The sequence below is a fragment of the Hyperolius riggenbachi genome, chromosome 4, assembly GCF_040937935.1.
Source record: "Hyperolius riggenbachi isolate aHypRig1 chromosome 4, aHypRig1.pri, whole genome shotgun sequence".
NCBI lineage: Eukaryota > Metazoa > Chordata > Amphibia > Anura > Hyperoliidae > Hyperolius > Hyperolius riggenbachi.
Window position 1 is genome coordinate 282385672 of NC_090649.1, and position 17861 is coordinate 282403532.

The 17861-nt window shown below is 47.1% G+C and overlaps 2 protein-coding genes across 3 annotated transcripts in view; one reads left to right on the forward strand and one right to left on the reverse strand.

Moving 5' to 3' along the window:
• The window catches only part of LOC137503828 (amine sulfotransferase-like), a 30849-nt gene extending 18905 nt beyond the window's left edge, over positions 1-11944 (reverse strand). Inside the window, exons 1-2 of one of the 2 annotated variants that reach the window (XM_068231345.1) lie at positions 11812-11944; positions 9311-9477 (exon numbers count right to left, since the gene is read on the reverse strand). In XM_068231345.1, the coding sequence (XP_068087446.1) occupies positions 9311-9470 (160 nt within the window). In that variant the 5' untranslated portion in view covers positions 9471-9477; positions 11812-11944. Of the gene's footprint in view, positions 1-9310; positions 9478-9572; positions 9661-11811 lie in introns of those variants that run through there. The other variant, XM_068231346.1, reaches the window with a different exon arrangement.
• On the forward strand, positions 11824-17100 carry LOC137503827 (uncharacterized). The gene is made up of 3 exons (XM_068231344.1): positions 11824-12825; positions 14848-15013; positions 15285-17100. The coding sequence occupies exons 1-3, from the start codon at positions 12573-12575 to the stop codon at positions 15889-15891; spliced, it is 1026 nt and encodes a 341-aa protein (XP_068087445.1). The 5' UTR covers positions 11824-12572; the 3' UTR covers positions 15892-17100.
• Positions 17101-17861: the final 761 nt, after the last annotated feature.

The following is a 17861-nucleotide window of genomic DNA, read 5'->3' on the forward strand; positions in this document are numbered from 1 at the left end:
TCTATGATATCTGCAGATCATCATACACACCTTGTTTAACAGACTTTCATCTGCAGATCAGATCCACCAGGATGGATTTTTAGATCTGCAGATGATTGTCAGATATGCAGATGAATGTCTGTTAAACAAGGTGTGTATGAGGATCTGCAGATCTCAGACTATGAATGCATTTTGCAGGAACGGATCTTTTGCAGGAACAGATCTTTTGCAGATACTGATCTTTTGAATGTGTACAGCATCTTTGTGTGCAGCATCTTGCAAAGAGATTTATCTGATGTGGAGTTCAGCTCCATAGAATAGACTGTGTAGAGTATGGCTCTCCTACTACATGGAAGGGGGTAAAATTGGTCTGATATCTTTCATTTATCTTTCAAGTGTGTACACACCATAAGCCTCATTTTATAAGCCAATAAGATTTATATGGTGTAGTAAGGGACCTCTCTTTGCCAAAACAGAAGTCTGAACACTTAAAGTGCCCATAAATCTAAAGCTGGCCATACACTAGGCCAATTACTCGCTGATCAACAGCAGATTCGATCACTGGGATCGAATCTGCTGTCAAATCGTTCACGCAAAATGCTAAATTTCGATCGATTTCATCCCGAAATAGATCTGTCCCGTCGATCGCTCCGTGCGGGAAATTACCGTCGATCGCCCGTGGGTAGGGAGCGCATCGCTAGCGGCGTACGATCGACGCAGGTATACATTACCTGAAGCTGGCTCCCGGCATCTTCTCCACATCACCTCCCGGCTCCCATCTTTTCCGCATCACGGCATCCGTGTATATCTTCCTGTGTCACTGCAGTGACAGCGGAAGTACAAATAGAGGGCGCTCTATTTGAGCTTCCGCTGTCACTGGAGTGACAGAAAGTTTTTGCATCGTTATATGCCCCAAAGATACTTTACATGATTTATACATATACACACAAATGTTGATTAGTACACTGTATAAATTACTGCTACATTGTATGATTAAGTGTGATGCAATTTTATTCAATTACCGTTTCAGGTTCTAGACCGATATTGTTCAATCGTTTATCCTATTTATGCTCCTAACTTAAAGTGATCTAACACCCAGCATTTCAACTTTGCTTTAAAAGATTGCTTACAGCTTAGAAACTATTATGCCAGATTTCTTTTTTTTTAGCAGAAATTCACTGAATGGGTTAAACATGACATTTTAGTTTTGCATTTAGCTAGAAATCCGCATCCTGCTGACGTTTAGTTACAAATGTATCTTTGTTTGGAATGCAAATAGACCTCTGAAAAGCCTGTCTGGGAAGCCCTCTGTGCTCTCTCAGGCCTGGTGCACACCAAAACCCGCTAGCAGATCCGCAAAATGCTAGCAGATTTGGAAACTCTTTTTCTTATTTTTCTGTAGCGTTTCAGCTAGCATTTCGCGGTTTTGTGAAGCGTTTTTGGTGTAGTAGATTTCATATATTGTTACAGTAAAGCTGTTACTGAACAGCTTCTGTAACAAAAACGCCTGCAAAACCGCTCTGAACTGCCATTTTTCAGAGCGGTTTGCAGTTTTCCTATGCTTTACATTGGAGTCAGAAACGCCTCCGCAATCCAAAAAATGCCTCACCCCGGGAGTATGCGTTTCAGCAAAACGCCTCCGGCTCTGGTGTGAACCACCCCATTGAGATACATTGACCAAGCGTATCCGCAGCAACAAGCGGCTGCAAAAACGCCGAAAAACCCGCTCGGTGTGCACCAGCCCTCAGAGAGGCGTTTGTTTATTTACATTGTAAATAGATACATTTGTATCTAATGCTAGGCATACACCTAGCATTGAGCTAATTACCCAGAAGAAAACAATTCCTTTTCATAAACAAAGTGGGTGGGTAATTAGGACTGTTTCTTCAAAGACATTGTGTGTGTCAAACAGTCCTAATTACCCACCCCCTTTGTTGATGAAAAGGAATGGTTTTCTTCTGGGTAATTAGCTCAATAAAACATTTAGCTTCCTGAGATTTCTGCAGATGGTCATGCTGCTGAAACAGGCTAATAAAACTACTTTGATTGTAAAATACAAGGTAAAATGAAAGTTTATTTTAATAATGAAACAGGTTGTTGGCATGCATTTCTCATGTGCTATAGAAATGTCCTGAGTGCTAAAAAGGTGCTCGGTTCACTTTAAAGTGAACCATAGATGAACCTTGGGTCAAAAAACACTTAGGCTCGGTTCACACTTACGTTTTGATGAAATACTTACTGGTGGCACGGGTCCGTTCCGGTCCGTTCTGAGAACATCCGTTCGCCATCAGGAGGCCATCAGGATCCGGTCAGGTCACGTTCAGTTTTCATCCGGATCTTCTTCCGTTCTTCATGCGTCCTGGATCCGTTTCCGTTTTCAAAGAGGGGCCTGGAAGGTCTGGAAAAGCGCTGGAGTCCTTCTTGGGGAGAGCCTGCTGTGCGGACATCATCCTCCTCGTCCCGCGGGGCCCTGCGTCTGGATGGTCGGGTCCTTCCGTCCTCCGCTGTGTTCTGGGGTGGCTGTGGAGAGGCTGGGGGCTGTCCGGCGCTCGGTACATTCACATGGCCGCCTGTACCATAGAGAACCCCACAGGAAGTGGGGTAGGACGTCCGGCTTTCATCCGGAAGTGTGTTGTGCACTTCCGTTTCCCCTCAGTTCCTATTAAGCTGGATTTCTTGTCCGGATCCGGTCCAGCCGGAGGACCGGTCCGGAAAATTGGAGCAGATTGGAAAATTCCGGACCGCAGGCCGGACCGTAGACCGCATCTGGAGGAACGGACGAGTGCGCACGGGTCCATTGATTACCACGGCCATGCCTGCACGAGCGGCTCTGGCTTACTGCACAGGTGCTGCGGTACTCATGAAGGCCCAATATGGCTGTGCTAGTGCATGAAGAGGACCATGGTCCAGATCTTAAATCTAACAAGCTCTTGTTAAATTTCTTTGCAGGCCCTGCGAGTGGCAACGAGGTCCTGAGGATAGCATGGGAAGCCTCTAGCTGATCCAGAGACTTCCCTCTTAGGTAAACGTGTTTTTTTTACCTAAAGTTTGCCTCGGGTACACTTTAAAGCGGATCCGAGATAAAAAAGTAACTATAACAAATAACTGGAGATGCTATCAGCTTGCCTGTTGTGTAAATTCAGTCTCCTCTTCTCCTCCCTCCACCCCTCTGCCTCTGAAATCAATGGCTAGTAACTTCCTCCTCCTGCCCAGGCTGAGCTCCCATAAGCCCCTGCTACCTGGGACTGAGTGCCAAGGCTCTCTGAAAAGCTGTGGACGAGGCTTGTTTAGTTTATAGGGAGTTAGAGTATTAAAACAAAACAAAAAAAAGTATTTGGCTTGAGGAATGCCCTATAAACTATATGAAAGGAACACAATTATGCAATGAGTAAAAGTGTATCTCGGATCCACTTTAAAGAGACACTGAAGTCTCTTAAAGTGATCTAAGCAGCTCATGGCTTCGAATAGCTGAAAGGGCTGCCATGTTTCAGTTCAAAACCCCTGCTGCTTTTACACTGTCTTATGCAGGCTAGGTGTGAAATTCTTCAAGTGCGTCTTATGTTTTCTGTTTGAAGTACAATTGGGAAGGCTCAGGGTTTGTTTGTGGTCAATTAAGTCTAATGAGGCGTTTTCTTATCTGCCTTCCATCATCTGTTTCTCAGGTCCTTTCATGGATACAAGAAGTGTGTATTTTAACCCTTAAATGTAAAAAGATGAGGTATAAAATGAAAGTTTTTTTTAATAATAAACTACATTTTTAGAATGCATTTTTAATTTGCTATAGAGCTGCACTGGGTGTTAAAAATTATGCTCGGTTCACTTTAAAAATCCTTTTTTTATCCCAAAATATTGTTTAACATATTAGCCCTAACTAAACTGCCACATCCCCGCCACTGTACACCATCTAAATCCCCCCAAACTTGCCCTCCCTCTCCCCTGCAAAGTCCACAACTTTCTTGGTCATGGATTTTGCTGCCCTGTGCACTTCCGTGTGAGGCAGAGCTATGAGCTTGGCTCTGCCTCTACACGCGTCTGTCAGCGGTGGATCTCCGCCTCTCCCCCTCCCCTCTCAGTGAAGAAAGACTGAGAGGGATGGGGGAGAGGCGGCGATCCGGGCTGACAGACATGCTGAGAGGCAGAGCTGTGGCTCATTGCTCTGCCTCTCACAGAAGCGCTGCACGGATTGCCCCCCGACGAGTTAGGGGGGATTTAGATAGTGTACAACGGTGGGGATGCGGCGGTTTAGTTAGGGCTAATATGTTAAACAATATTTTGGGATAAAAAAAAGGATTTTTAAGAGACTTCAGAGTCTCTAAACACACTTTATCATCTACTATCATTTTAAATGTGAACATCGCCCCTTACGGATCATCTGCACGGCTCTGCCCAACATGGGCAGCACAGTGGCGTAGTGGGTAGCGCTCTCGCCTTGCAACGCTGGGTCCCCGGTTCGAATCTCAGCCAGTCAACATCTGCAAGGAGTTTGTATGTTCTCCCCGTGTCTGTGTGGGTTTCCTCTGGGCACCCCGGTTTCCTCCCACATCCCAAAAACATACAGATAAGTTAATTTGCTTCCCCCTAAATTGGCCCTAGACTACGATACATACAATACACAATACATACATAGACATAGAACTATGGTAGGGATTAGATTGTGAGCCCCTCAGAGGGACAGTTAAGTGACAAGACAATATACTCTGTACAGCGCTGCGGAATATATCGGCGCTATATAAATACTAAATAATAATAATAATGATGATGATGATGGGTGACTACTGCTGGTTTCTGCAACAAGCAACAACAAACAGTCACAAATGCAAAAGGAAGCTGTCATGAATGATACGGAAGTCGAGACGATTAGCGATTCCGTATCGTTCTGCAAAGCAGAGCAGAATGTCAGTTCTGTTTTAAATGTACAGCAGATGTCTTTTTTCCCTTCACTCTGAATTAGAGCCCCTCACCCATTCACTTCCTTCCTAGCTATTCACAACTAGGTGCTACGACCAAATGCTGATCTGTAGAGCAGAAAGCAGATAGTGATCAGTCCTTTTGGTACCCTCTCAAACCTTCCCTCCGAAATGCTGCATCAGGACAATGGGGAGATCCCATTTACCGTATATACGCGCATATAAGCCGACCCGCATATAAGCCGACCCCCCAACTTTTCCCTGAAAAAACAGGGAAAAATGATTGACCCCCATATAAGCCGGGGGTAGGAAATGCTGGATTGGTGCAGCCCCCCAGTGTGTCCCAGTATAGCTAGTATAGTGCCCAGTATAGGTAGGTAGTGTCCAGTATAGCTAGTATAGTGCCCAGTATAGCTAGTAAAGTGCCCCAGTATGGCTAGTAAAGTGCCCAGTATAGCGCCCAGTATGGGTAGGTAGTGCCTCAGTCAGTTTAGCTAGTATAGTGCCCAGTTTAGCTAGTATAGTGCCCAGTTTAGCTAGTATAGTGCCCAGTTTAGCCAGTATAGTGCCCAGTTTAGCCAGTATAGTGCCCCAGTATGGCTAGTAAAGTGCCCAGTTTAGCCAGTATAGTGCCCAGTTTAGCCAGTATAGTGCCCAGTTTAGCTAGTATAGTGCCCCAGTATGGCTAGTAAAGTGCCCAGTTTAGCTAGTATAGTGCCCAGTTTAGCCAGTATAGTGCCCAGTTTAGCCAGTATAGTGCCCAGCATAGGTAGGTAGTGCTCCCCCCCCCCCCCCCCCCCCCCGCGGCCGCCTGCCCCCTGCATCGTCACAGCAGCAGCGCCGGGCGCGCTGCTGTGATACACTCTGAAAAGTTTCAGAAGGGGAACGCGGATTAGGAAGCGGCCGCTGCCTACGCAGGTAATAGCAGCGGCGGGAGCGGGGAGCGGACCACCACTAGACCACCAGGGAAGACTCGCATACAAGCCGACCCCCCAACTTTTGACCCCCTTTTTGGGGGTCAAAAATTCGGCTTGTATGCGAGTATATACGGTATTAATAATTCAAGATGCGGTTATCACAGACAAAAGACAAATGTATTTCCCGGTTTTATTTTAAGCTTTGTGTTCCTAAAAATCAGCCTAATAGATCATCCAATTTCTACCAGCTTGGCTGCTAGGGCAACATAGCTATTTATCACTTGCAGACCACACATGCTAATCTACTGCTATTTGGTGTCATTTTATCAAGCATTGGCCGCAGGTTACGAATCTGCCCTTGGATTCACTGAGCACCAATCCAGACAGAAATGGCGCAGGTTATTGGTAAATTGTGTCATTTTAGGCTTGTACAGAAATCCTGTCTCTCGTGCTCCGCAGGAGGTAAACACACCTACTTTTCAGGTAAGCCAGCCCACTAAGTCAGATTTTATAAAAGTCTGGTCCATCGGCGACCATTTTAGTTCTCCAAATTCCACCTACCAGAAACTTACTGTCTCGAATGCATGCGTTCTAAGGAGGACCGAACGCATGCTTTGTTTCAAGGACTTTTTGATATCAATGCCTGCATTTGAACTGGACTTTATTTCATTCAATATCCCCACAAGGACTGTTAAGCTAAGTAAACCTCACCATTATTTCCCTTTTATTTTAAAGAGAATCTGTATTGTTAAAATCGCTCAAAAGTAAACATACCAGTGCGTTAGGGGACATCTCCTATTACCCTCTGTCACAATTTCGCCGCTCCTCGCTGCATTAAAAGTGGTTAAAAACAGTTTTAAAAAGTTTGTTTGTAAACAAACAAAATGGCCACCAAAACAGAAAGTAGGTTGATGTACAGTATGTCCACACATAGAAAAATACATCCATACACAAGCAGGCTGTATACAGCATTCCTTTTGAATCTCAAGAGATTATGTGTGTTTCTTTCCCCCATGCACTGAAGTTTCAGGCTGCTCTTTTCTTCCTGCAAACAGCTTTGCCCTTGTTTGTAATTCCTCAGTATGTGAAAGCCCAGCCAGCTCAGAGGACGATTTATCCAGCTTGTAAAAGATAAGAGAGAAGAGACAAGCTGCTCTAATCTAAATAATACACAGGCAGTGTGCAGAGAGGGGCCTGGAAGGGGGAGTTCATAGCAGAACCACAACACTGAAGAACTTGGCAGCCTTCCAGACACAGGCCGACAAGTCTGACAGGGGAAAGATACATTGATTTATTACAGAGACAGTGATAGTATAAAGTGCCGCAGTTAGCCAGAACACATTAGAATAGCTTTTGGAACTTGTAGGATGATAAAAAACAGGATGCAATTTTTGTTACGGAGTCTCTTTAAGCTTTGTGTTTATATGTCAATTAGTGTATATAAATGTCTATGATGCATTTTTGTTAAAACGTTTAAAAATCGTTTTACCGTTATGACCTGTTCCTGAACATACACAATCGTACTTACTCCTCCGAAAACGTTACCTTGTGTTCTAGAGCAGAGTTCCCCAACCCTGTCCTCAAGGCCCACCAACAGTACGTTTTGCAGAAAACCACAAACCTGTACATATGGGGTAATTAGTGTCTCGGCAGAGCTGATTAACTACCTCTGTGGATTTCCACAAAACATGCACTGTTGGTGATACTTGAGGACAGGGTTGGGGAGCACTGTGTAGAGTATCCTGTATTTACAACCCATATGTTTGAATAGGGCACAGATAGACAGATCTGGCGCCGATCCCTACATACAGCTAAGAGTTAATTTAGCGTTCTCAGTGTGTTAAAATAGTTAGCGGTGCGCTGACTCGCATGTGGTGGCAAGCATTTGAATTGTATGTGTGTGGTGAATCCTTTGGAGTCAGAACACTCCTCTCGGCAAGTCGGTGAGACCGAGTTTCTGACTCTGAGCGATTGACCCCAATCAAGGATCGGCCCTTGCGGTTCTTGACAGAAGCCCCAAAAGCCCTTTTGAAGTGTACATGTCGATTCAGGTGTACTATATGTAATTGTGTATATTGTTGCAATATAAAAATCAAAATTTGTTATAACATGCAACTTTAAGACAAAATGTTATGTACAAAAATTTCAAAGTAACTGTAGAAATAGAGGATGAAACGTATAAGTCTATGTTCGATCAGGGCTGGTTCTAGACTTTTTGCTGCCTGAAGCAAACTTGTGAGGCTGCCCCTCCCACCCCCCGATTTGGCATGATAGCACAGCACCACGCTACAGCTGCAGCGTGACCGCCCCCCTTTCAAAAAAACAAACACCCTCAGTATAGGTAGGTAGGCAGCCAGGTATAGGTGCCCCCTGTATAGGTTAGCCAGGTATAGTTGCCCCAGTTTAGGCAGTCAGGCATAGTTGCCCCAGTATAGGCAGCCAGGCATAGTTGCCCCAGTATAGGCAGCCAGGCACAGTTGGCCTCAGTATAGGCAGCCGGTATAGGTAGCCAGTATAGCTGCCCCTAGCATATAGGTTAGTAAGGTAATCATATAAGTTGTGCAGGTCACCTACATAGTAGTATCTCTTAGCATCCTGAGAAATGGAAAAAAAAGTGTAAATTTATTTAAAAATAAATAAGAAAAATATTTATAAAACAATAAATAAATAAACAGCTGGGGAGCGATCAGACCCCACCAACAGGGAGCTCTGTTGAGGAGGAGAAAAGGGGGGGGGGGAATCACTTTTGTGCTGAGTTGTGCGGCCCTGCAGCGAGGCCTTAAAGCTGCAGTGGCCCAATTGAAGAGAAATGGCCTGGTCTTTAGGGGGGTTTAAGAGCGCGGTCCTCAAGTGGTTAAATAAATGTTACCATTTTTGTATTTATTTTTCTATTACTCCAACCCCCCACCCCCTGCTAAACAATGACAGCGATCGACTGTCATAGGCATCAGCCTATGACAGCCAATCGCTCCTGTACCTCCAGAGGGGACAGCCGAGTGACACGGCTGTCCCCCAGTACAGCACTGCCTCAGATCGCAGCGCTGTATATTGTAAATAAACGGCGGTTTCGCGGTCTAACAGTGTCCTAGCAGTGATCACTGCTGGGAGAATGAAATGTGCGTGCATCGGCGGCCGCGATCTCCTGCAAAACCCCGCCCCAGGACTTCAAGCCAATTGGCATTGAGTGGTTCTGAGGCTGTCACCACGTCCAGGCCACTTGGCGTGGAGCGGTCGTTATCTAGTTAAGAATAGAATACATCGTTTTTAATATGTGATACCTATGAGATCATGTTACTTACTCTACTTCTTTCTGGAACCCACAACAGACATGTTTCCTAAAGCACTCTGGCTACATGTGTGATTGATTTTTGAGGTCACATCTGCTCTGTCATTCATTCTTCCATTTTATGCACATATGTTTATTTTGCACCATGTCCAGAAAGCTAATATAATGTTTACTGTAGCATATGGTACTGGTTGGTCAATATGTTTAATACTGGGAATTACCTGATTTTGGATATGTGACTATAAAAACATCATCATCTCTAATCTCCATGTGCTCCACAGCATCCACGGCTTCAGGAGATGTGATCCCAGTTTGAAAGTACGTGCCTTTATGCTTGAAAAGAAAAGCCTCCAATGCCTCTTCCAGAGCTGCCTGTGCCATTGCAGACCTAAAAATACAACAACTGACTCAGATAGAGATCAATATAGATAAAAGTCACAAAGAAAGTCTACACATATTACACATAAGCATAGTTGATCCTACCTTTCTGCTTTCTGATCTCACTTGTTCACTCAGTCATGTACTGACTAAAACACGTTTATGACGCATGGGAACTTGAATAAGGAGTGTTGAAAAAAATGCCTGGGCACATCCTGTAAACTACATGTTATCACATGAACTTTGTACCCAAGTAGTGTGACCTGAAATCTCTTTAACATACTATCCAACGCCTAAAGAGTGTTGCCAACCTTTCACATTATGTTTTACTGGCAAAGACATCAAAATTTACTGACAAAGGATCTTTTTTTACTGACAAAAATCCCTGCGCTGCGCGTAGCGCCGAAAAATGGGCATGGTCACGCAACAGAATGTGGGTGTGGTCATGGGTGGGGCCAAATATTCATGACCTTAGCAGTGCTGTAAAAGGTCTGCCGGGGAAGTTTGAGCTCTGCCATAGTGTTTCCCCCCCCAAAATACATGTAATCTGACAGCATTTCACCAAAAATATACATAATATACAGATAATATGGCAGTGGTTCTTCCAAAATAGATGTAATCTGCAGCAGCAGTTCCCCCAACATACACATAATCTGGCAGCGGTTCCCCAAAATACACTTAATCTGGCAGCAGCGGTTCCCCAAAAATACAGATAATTTGGCAGCAGTTCTCCCAAAAAAGGTGCCCCCAGTTTAGGTCTATAGGTGTCCCCAGAATAGGTAGCCAGGTCTATTGGGTTCCCCAGAATAAGTAGCCAGGTCTATTGGGTTCCCCAGAATAAGTAGCCAGGTCTATTGGGTTCCCCGGAATAAGTAGCCAGGTCTATAGGCTTCCCCAGAATAAGTAGCCAGGTCTATAGGCTTCCCCAGTTTAGATAGCCAGGTCTATAGGTGTCCCCAGAATAAGTAGCCAGGTCTATAGGCTTCCCCAGAATAAGTAGCCAGGTCTATAGGCTTCCCCAGAATAAGTAGCCAGGTCTATATGCTTCCCCAGAATAAGTAGCCAGGTCTATAGGTGTCCCCAGAATAGGTAGCCAGGTCTATAGTTTTCCCCAGTTTAGATAGCCAGGTCTATAGGTGTCCCCACAATAGGTAGCCAGGTCTTACGGTGTCCCTAGTTCAGTTACCAGGTCCATAGGTGTCCTCAGAATAGGTAGCCAGGTGTCCCAAGAAGGAGTGGAGGCAGCGAAGTGAAGGGGAAGCGGCGGGAACAGGGAGAGGTAAGTCCCCGCCTGCTGCCAGACGCACACAAAACTTAGTTCTGGAGGGGGGAGCGAGGAGGGGAGAGCCACGAGTGAAGGGGGAGGACACAGACCCTCTTCCCCGTCGCTGTGCCCACTGTCCCCCCTTCACTGAGCTGCCTCCCCTCCTGCTCCGGACGCTGTGCCGCTAAATTTGCTTAGAAATGTATGGTATGCCTGTAAATGAATGGGTAGTTGCCAACACTGCAGATAATCTTTGTACCGACTCCACAGCCCTGCAAATAACCATGCTTTGCTGTTTTCCACATTACTCAGAAATCATTCACAGTATGGGGTCAATTTACTAAAAGCCAGTTACGCCAGCAAAGTAGTGGGTGTTGCACATTATGCCCAACTCACTTTATCCTTACTCACACTATACATTACACCAGTGACCAAGCTATGAAAATGGCACGTAGCATGCACATTATAGAATTGGCTCAGTGTAAACGCAGCCATACTAGTTACCAAAGTATTTGGAAATCGATAATACATTTAGCTTGGCCACACATCTGGATCTCACAAGAGCAGGATTCTCCTTATCTCTCATACTTGATGTGTTCCTTGTGAGGCACTGTTAGTTACTGTGCCAGTTTAGTATATATTGTCTGTATTTTGTACAGACACAATGCATCTTTTTGTCTCCTGAACTAACCTGCTTATTGTCCCCTGCAATCAATTTGCCAGCACCCTCCTCACAACTGACAGAGGCTGCTCTCCTGTGTGCCCGCGTTATAGTTTGAACCAGAGCAGCCCCCCTCCCAAAGGAATGTCATGTCAGTGTTTATTCTCCGCAGCAGATATATGATGTGCTACATGTGTACAGCCAGAGAGCACCCAGCTTTCACATAGCATGTCAGCTGCTGAGAAGAAACGCTGACATGACATTCCTACAGAAAGGGAGGGGTGCTCTGGTACAAACTTTACACACGAGAGCAGGCTCTAACAGCTGTGAGGAGGATGCTGGCACAATGAAGGGACAGCAAACAGACTACTGTGGAGCTGGCGATAAGAAGTTAGCAGCAGCAGCCTTTCCTGTCTCACCACTCTGTCCTCTCTTGTCTCTGGTCTCTGGTCTCCCCCGATTCCTGCCCCAGGCACTGTGATAAACACGAGTCCTCACACACGTTCACTCCCCACTCGAGTCCTCCTGGGGCTGGGCTGCCTGAGCGCTGAGGAGGCGTGGCAAAATGAAACAGGGGAGGGGAGCACAGCCCATGGGACAGGAAGGCTGCAGGATTACTATGTGCTGCAGTGAGCAAGCGACACCCATGCTAACCTAGAAATAAAAAAAACACATATATAAGTAGATAAATACTACTTCTACTTACATAACAGATGTATTGTGCTATCCACGTAATGAATCCTGTGAATTTTACAAAGGAAAAGCAGAAAATCCTATTCAAGGCACTGGCCATTTTGCCAAGCTAAGGCCCGGTTCACATTAGCGTTCGCTGTCCGGATTCGCCTGATCAGATCCGGATCGTATACTGTACAAATGGAACGTACTTTCCGCATAGCAATGTAAAGTCTATGCGGACGTTCACACGCGTCCATTCCGTACGGAACGGTGCCGGATCGGATCCGGACTCCGGACACTTTTCCAACATGCGCTATTTTTTGGGTCCGGCTGATCCGGCCCACGCACCTGGACCGGAGCCGGAACGGAACCTGACTGCACCATGCGCTCATAGAAACCAATGGGAAATGGAAAGCACAGAACACACTGGCTATAAAAACAGGATGTTCTACCCCACTTCCTATGCGTTCTCTATGGTACTGGCAGCCATTTTGGATGGGGACACATGGGCCTAGCATTTCTAGAGTGGAGCAGCAGTGATTTTTTGCTGGAGCTGTTTGACAGTATGTCGGAGGTGGAGGTGAGGCCCTACACAGCGGAGGACCTGATTCTACAAGTGCAGCAGATACCTGCCTTGTGGAACAAGGGGGACAAAGACCACAGCAATGTGAGGCTTTGCAGAAGGGTGTGGCAGAATATTGCAAAACTGTACGTGGAGGATTTTGCAAACCTGAACCGCAAACAACAAACGGCAGAGGGTATGTTGACTACAAGTGTTGTTTTGGGGGACTTGTGGCTTTTCATATGTGTTTTGTTTGATTGTGATGTATTCCACTTTTGCTATTGATGTGTGTTGCCCACCCACCTGTTGCCCTGCCACCTGTGTCCCACCCACCTGTGCCGTGGCCTACCCACCTGTGCCGTGGTGCCCTACCCACCTGTGCCGTGGCCTACCCACCTGTGCCGTGGCCTACCCACCTGTGGCCTACCCACCTGTGCCGTGGCCTACCCACCTGTGTCCCACCCACCTGTGTCTTGGCCTACCCACCTGTGCTGTGGCCTAACCACCTGTGTCCCACCCACCTGTGCCGTGGCCTACCCACTTGTGCCGTGGCCTACCCACCTGTGTCCTACCCACCTGTGCCATGGCCTAACCACTGTGTCCCACCCACCTGTGCCGTGGCCTACCCACCTGTGCAGTGGCTTACCCACCTGTGTCCCACCCACCTGTGCCGTGTTGTTTTGGGGGGCTTGTGGCTTTTCATATGTGTTTTGTTTGATTGTGATGTATTCCACTTTTGCTATTGATGTGTGTTGCCCACCCACCTGTTGCCCTGCCACCTGTGCCCTACCCACCTGTGCCGTGGCCTACCCACCTGTGTCCCACCCACATGTGCCGTGGCCTACCCACCTGTGTCCCACCCACCTGTGCCTTGGCCTACCCACCTGTGTCCCACCCACCTGTGTCTTGGCCTACCCACCTGTGTCCCACCCACCTGTGCCTTGGCCTACCCACCTGTGTCGTGGCCCACCCACCTGTGTCGTGGCCCACCCACCTGTGCCGTGACCCACCCACCTGTGTCACACCCACCTGTGCCGTGGCCTACCCACCTGTGTCCTACCCACCTGTTGCCCTGCCAACTGTGGCCCTGCCACACCCTTGTAGCATGCGTGTCTGGGCCGCAAGTGCAATCCTGTGGCCTAGACACGCATGCTTTGAGCGCAAACAACATCCAGATGGACCAATGAAAAAATGTAAACCACATTTTTTATTGCACATTTTAACAAATTTAAAAATATTAAAGTAAAAATTAAAAAGTTTAACAAATGTTAACAAATGGTAAAAACTGAAAAAATACAGTAAAAACAAAACAGTATTCAGGGTCGTCCTGGCGGGGTATAGAAATAGTTTTTCAGTAGGTCCCTGTTGCGGAGGGACACTGCCCTTGGCCTGGTGGCATACCTCCTCAACGGCAGTAGTGGAAGCACATTTGGGGGTTCCGGAGTGTCATTTTCCTCCTGGCGCACAAAGTTGTGGCGGATGCACGCTGCCTTCACCACGTCGACAGCGTTGGTTGGCTTCAACAGCATCGGCGTGTGGAACACCCTCCACTTTGACACCAGGATCCCAAATGTGCATTCCACCATTCTCCGAGCTCGGCTCAAACGAGTGTTGAAGTGGAGCTGCCTGGCATCAAGGCCCCTATCTGGGTACGGCCACATCACATGGCTGGACAAGGCGAAGGCCTCGTCCCCCACAAACACATAAGGGTAGGCCGGTGCTCTTGTCCCAGGCCAGGGTCTGTCAGCAGGGAGATGCAGTCTGCCTTGCTCCATCCGCTGGCAAAGGGCCGTACGCTGGAAGATTCCAGAGTCATTTGAACTTCCGTACTACCCCACATCCACATAGACAAAGTTGTAGTCCGCATCGGCCACTGCCATTAGCACAATGCTAAAGTACTTTTTATAATTAAAGTAATGGCTGCCACTCCCCACGGGTTTCTGAATCCGAATGTGTTTGCCGTCCAGCGCGCCAACACAATTTGGAAACTTGCACATGGTCCAGAAGCGCTGGGCGATCTCCTGCTATTTCTGGGTGTCTGGCACTGGCATATATGTGGACCTCAGACTTCGCCAAATGATCCTTGAGGTCCTCACAACGATGCCTGACACCGTGCTCTTCCCAATCCGAAAAGTGACATGTAGAGATGCATAAGTTTGTCCAGTTGAGATGTACCTACAAGAGAAATAATCAAAATCAATTTTTTATGTCTTTGCAGGTGAAAAGTACAAGACACGTTGGCGCAGTATTCGGGATGCCTATGTCAAGTTCCTCCGGCACAAAGCCGAGGAAGAAAGAAGTGACAGTGGGTCCTCAAAAAAAAAAAAGATTACCAATTTCGCCCAACAATTGACGTTCCTAAATGCAAGCGTGGAACCGAGAGAGTAAGTACCACTATTGTGACCACGAACTGAGAAGGCATTGTATATGACGTTGACAGACAACTACCATGACTTTGATTATGTATTGACAAAACTGGCCTCAATTCACAGGGCTTTATCAAACATTTATCAAACACTTTCTCAAACGTTTGCTAATTTACCTAATGTCGTTTGATAAAGTGTTTGATAAATGTATGACAAAGCTCTGTGAATTTAGGCCACATTGTATGTGATGTTGTTTGGCAAACCAATATATTGTTTTTATCATCAACAGGACTCAAGACAATTTTGAGGAACAAGAGGAGGCAGAGGCACAGTACACCAGCGAGGACTATGATGATGAGACGAGGGATGTCACATTTGTCCCAGAGAGAAGGAGTCAGTCATTAAGTTATGTGGAAGACGTGGAACCGACTGACCAAGAGTTGGGTGAAGACATGGAAGATGAGGTGGCAGGAACTAGTGCCCCAGCTCCTAGTGATGAAGCTCCTCAAGCTCCTACGACACAAGAAGAACAAACGGCAGAGGACATTCAGGCACAACCGCCACGCAGGGCAACCCCTACGCAAGGCAGAGGCCGGGGTGATGAGGCTACCCCCCCACTGAGGCGTCGATTTGCCCCTGTCCACCCTCCAACCAGAAGGGAGACCGAAGCTGAGATGTCCGGTGCTGTCTCAGGACTTCTCGGCATTATACAGAGCCACGAGGCACTAATTACCAGGCAGCTGCAGGATGGGGACAGGGGACATTTAATAGAACAGTATAAGAGACACATCGAATCACTGCAAAGTGAGCTACAATCGGTGCATGAACACTACCGTGAAGAAATAAAATTGATGCGCGAGGTGCACAGGGCACAGTTTGACCAGCTGCTTGCGTAACATCACCAAGCGTGTGCGGAAGATCAACAAGCGGTGGCACAGCTGCAGCAGATGCATCAGCAAAGTAGTGAACTGTTGAAACTGCAGGCACACCCAGCATTCCACACAGTCATGTCTCTCCTGCCGTACTTAGAAAAGGTGCCAAGCAACAACATGATGGCATGCCATTCAAGTGTGCTCGATGCTATAAAACAATACATGGAGACGCCATTGATCCTACCGCCAACATGTAGACATTCTCAACCTGCATTGGTGCCCCTGGCAATCTTCATCCCAGTCGTACACTGGCTTCAGAGGCAGTCAATACACACTGCTGCTGTCAGGGTCCAGCACCTCCACGACCAGCACCCAAGACAGTCCAGAGTTCCAGGCAGCACCTCCCATGTTCCCAACAAGTGCTGTAGACCCTAACATTTGACCACATTTCCTCTTGTTCCTGGGCATGGTCCTCTGAATCCCTCTGAACTTTGGAGGAAGGAGACAAGCACAGGGCTTTAGCCCAAACTTTTCCCTGCCCCGTCTCAATCAACCAAGGTTCAGAGGGTTTCCGATGACCATGTCCAAGTACTTAGGTTTTTAAAGTCCTTTAAACTTAGGGCCTGGTGTCCCCGAAAGACACCTTGGGCAGCTATGCCCTGCACCTCTGCCGTTTGTTGTTCCGCACTCTCTAGTTGTTCCTCACCGTTGCTAGTGATCCTTGGAACCTTGGACGAAGGAGACTTGGACAGGGAAGAGGCAAGCCTTTTCCGGCCCTGTCTCCTTCGTCCAAGGTTCAGAGGACCACGTGCAAGTGGTTAGGTTTTTAAAGTACTTAAATTTAGGGCCTGGTGTCCCCAAAAGACACTATACCTGGGTCACATGAGTGCCTTTCGGGCAGCTATGTCCTGCACCTCTGCCGTATGTTGTTATTCCGCACTCTCTAGTTGTTCCTCACCCTTGCATGTGCCCCTTGGAACCATGGACGAAGGAGACCTGGACAGGGAAGAGGCAAGCCTTTTCCGGCCCTGTTTCCTTCGTCCAAGGTTCAGAGGACCACGTGCAAGTGGTTAGGTTTTTAAAGTACTTAAATTTAGGGCCTGGTGTCCCCCAAAGACACTATACCTGGGTCACAAAAGTGCCTTTAGGGCAGCTATGCCCTGCACCTCTGCACAAGTTATGCCCTGCACCTCTGCCGTTTGTTGTTCTTCTTCCTCACTCTCGTGTTGTTGTTCCTCACCCTTGCACGTGATCCTTGGAACCTTGGACGAAGGAGACCTGGACAGGGAAGAGGCAAGCCTTTTCCGGCCCTGTCTCCTTCGTCCAAGGTTCAGAGGACCGCGTGCAAGTGGTTAGGTTTTTAAAGTACTTAAATTTAGGGCCTGGTGTCCCCCAAAGATACTATACCTGGGTCACAAGAGTGCAAATGTGTCATAGAAATGTTATTTATATTTTGTCTTCCATGTTGGAAGAATGTTTCCATGTTGGAAAGTTTTTTTTTTTGTTTGTTTGTTTTTATCGAATAAAAAAAAATTTGTTTTGACATACCTCAGCGTGATCAGTAGTTGTTCGTGTGGTGTGACTGCTCTCCTGAACGTGGTATCCTTTTTCCGTAGGTCATCCTTCACCATCTCCAAGAGGGTATCAAACCTGACAGGAGATGGAAAGGAAGAAGCTGTAAAGTTTGCTATGGGACAAGGTGTTGGGTGGAGAATGGGAGAGGTGTGTTTAGGGGTTTGTGTGTTTTGTGGAGGGTGGGGCTGGTGTGTTTAGCTAGGTATACAGGGGTGTGGGGGTGAGGGTGAATTGGTATACAGGGGTGAGGTGTTGTGGGGTGTTTAGGGATGGTGTGTTTAGGTCTGGATACTTGCAGGGGTATGGACATCCGGGTATAGCTGTAGAACTTCTCTGGGTGTCGTCTCAGTTCCCGGTAGAGGGTCTGGAACTCTCCCTTCCTCTGCCTCCTGGCTAGTAGAGGATGCACCCACCATCTC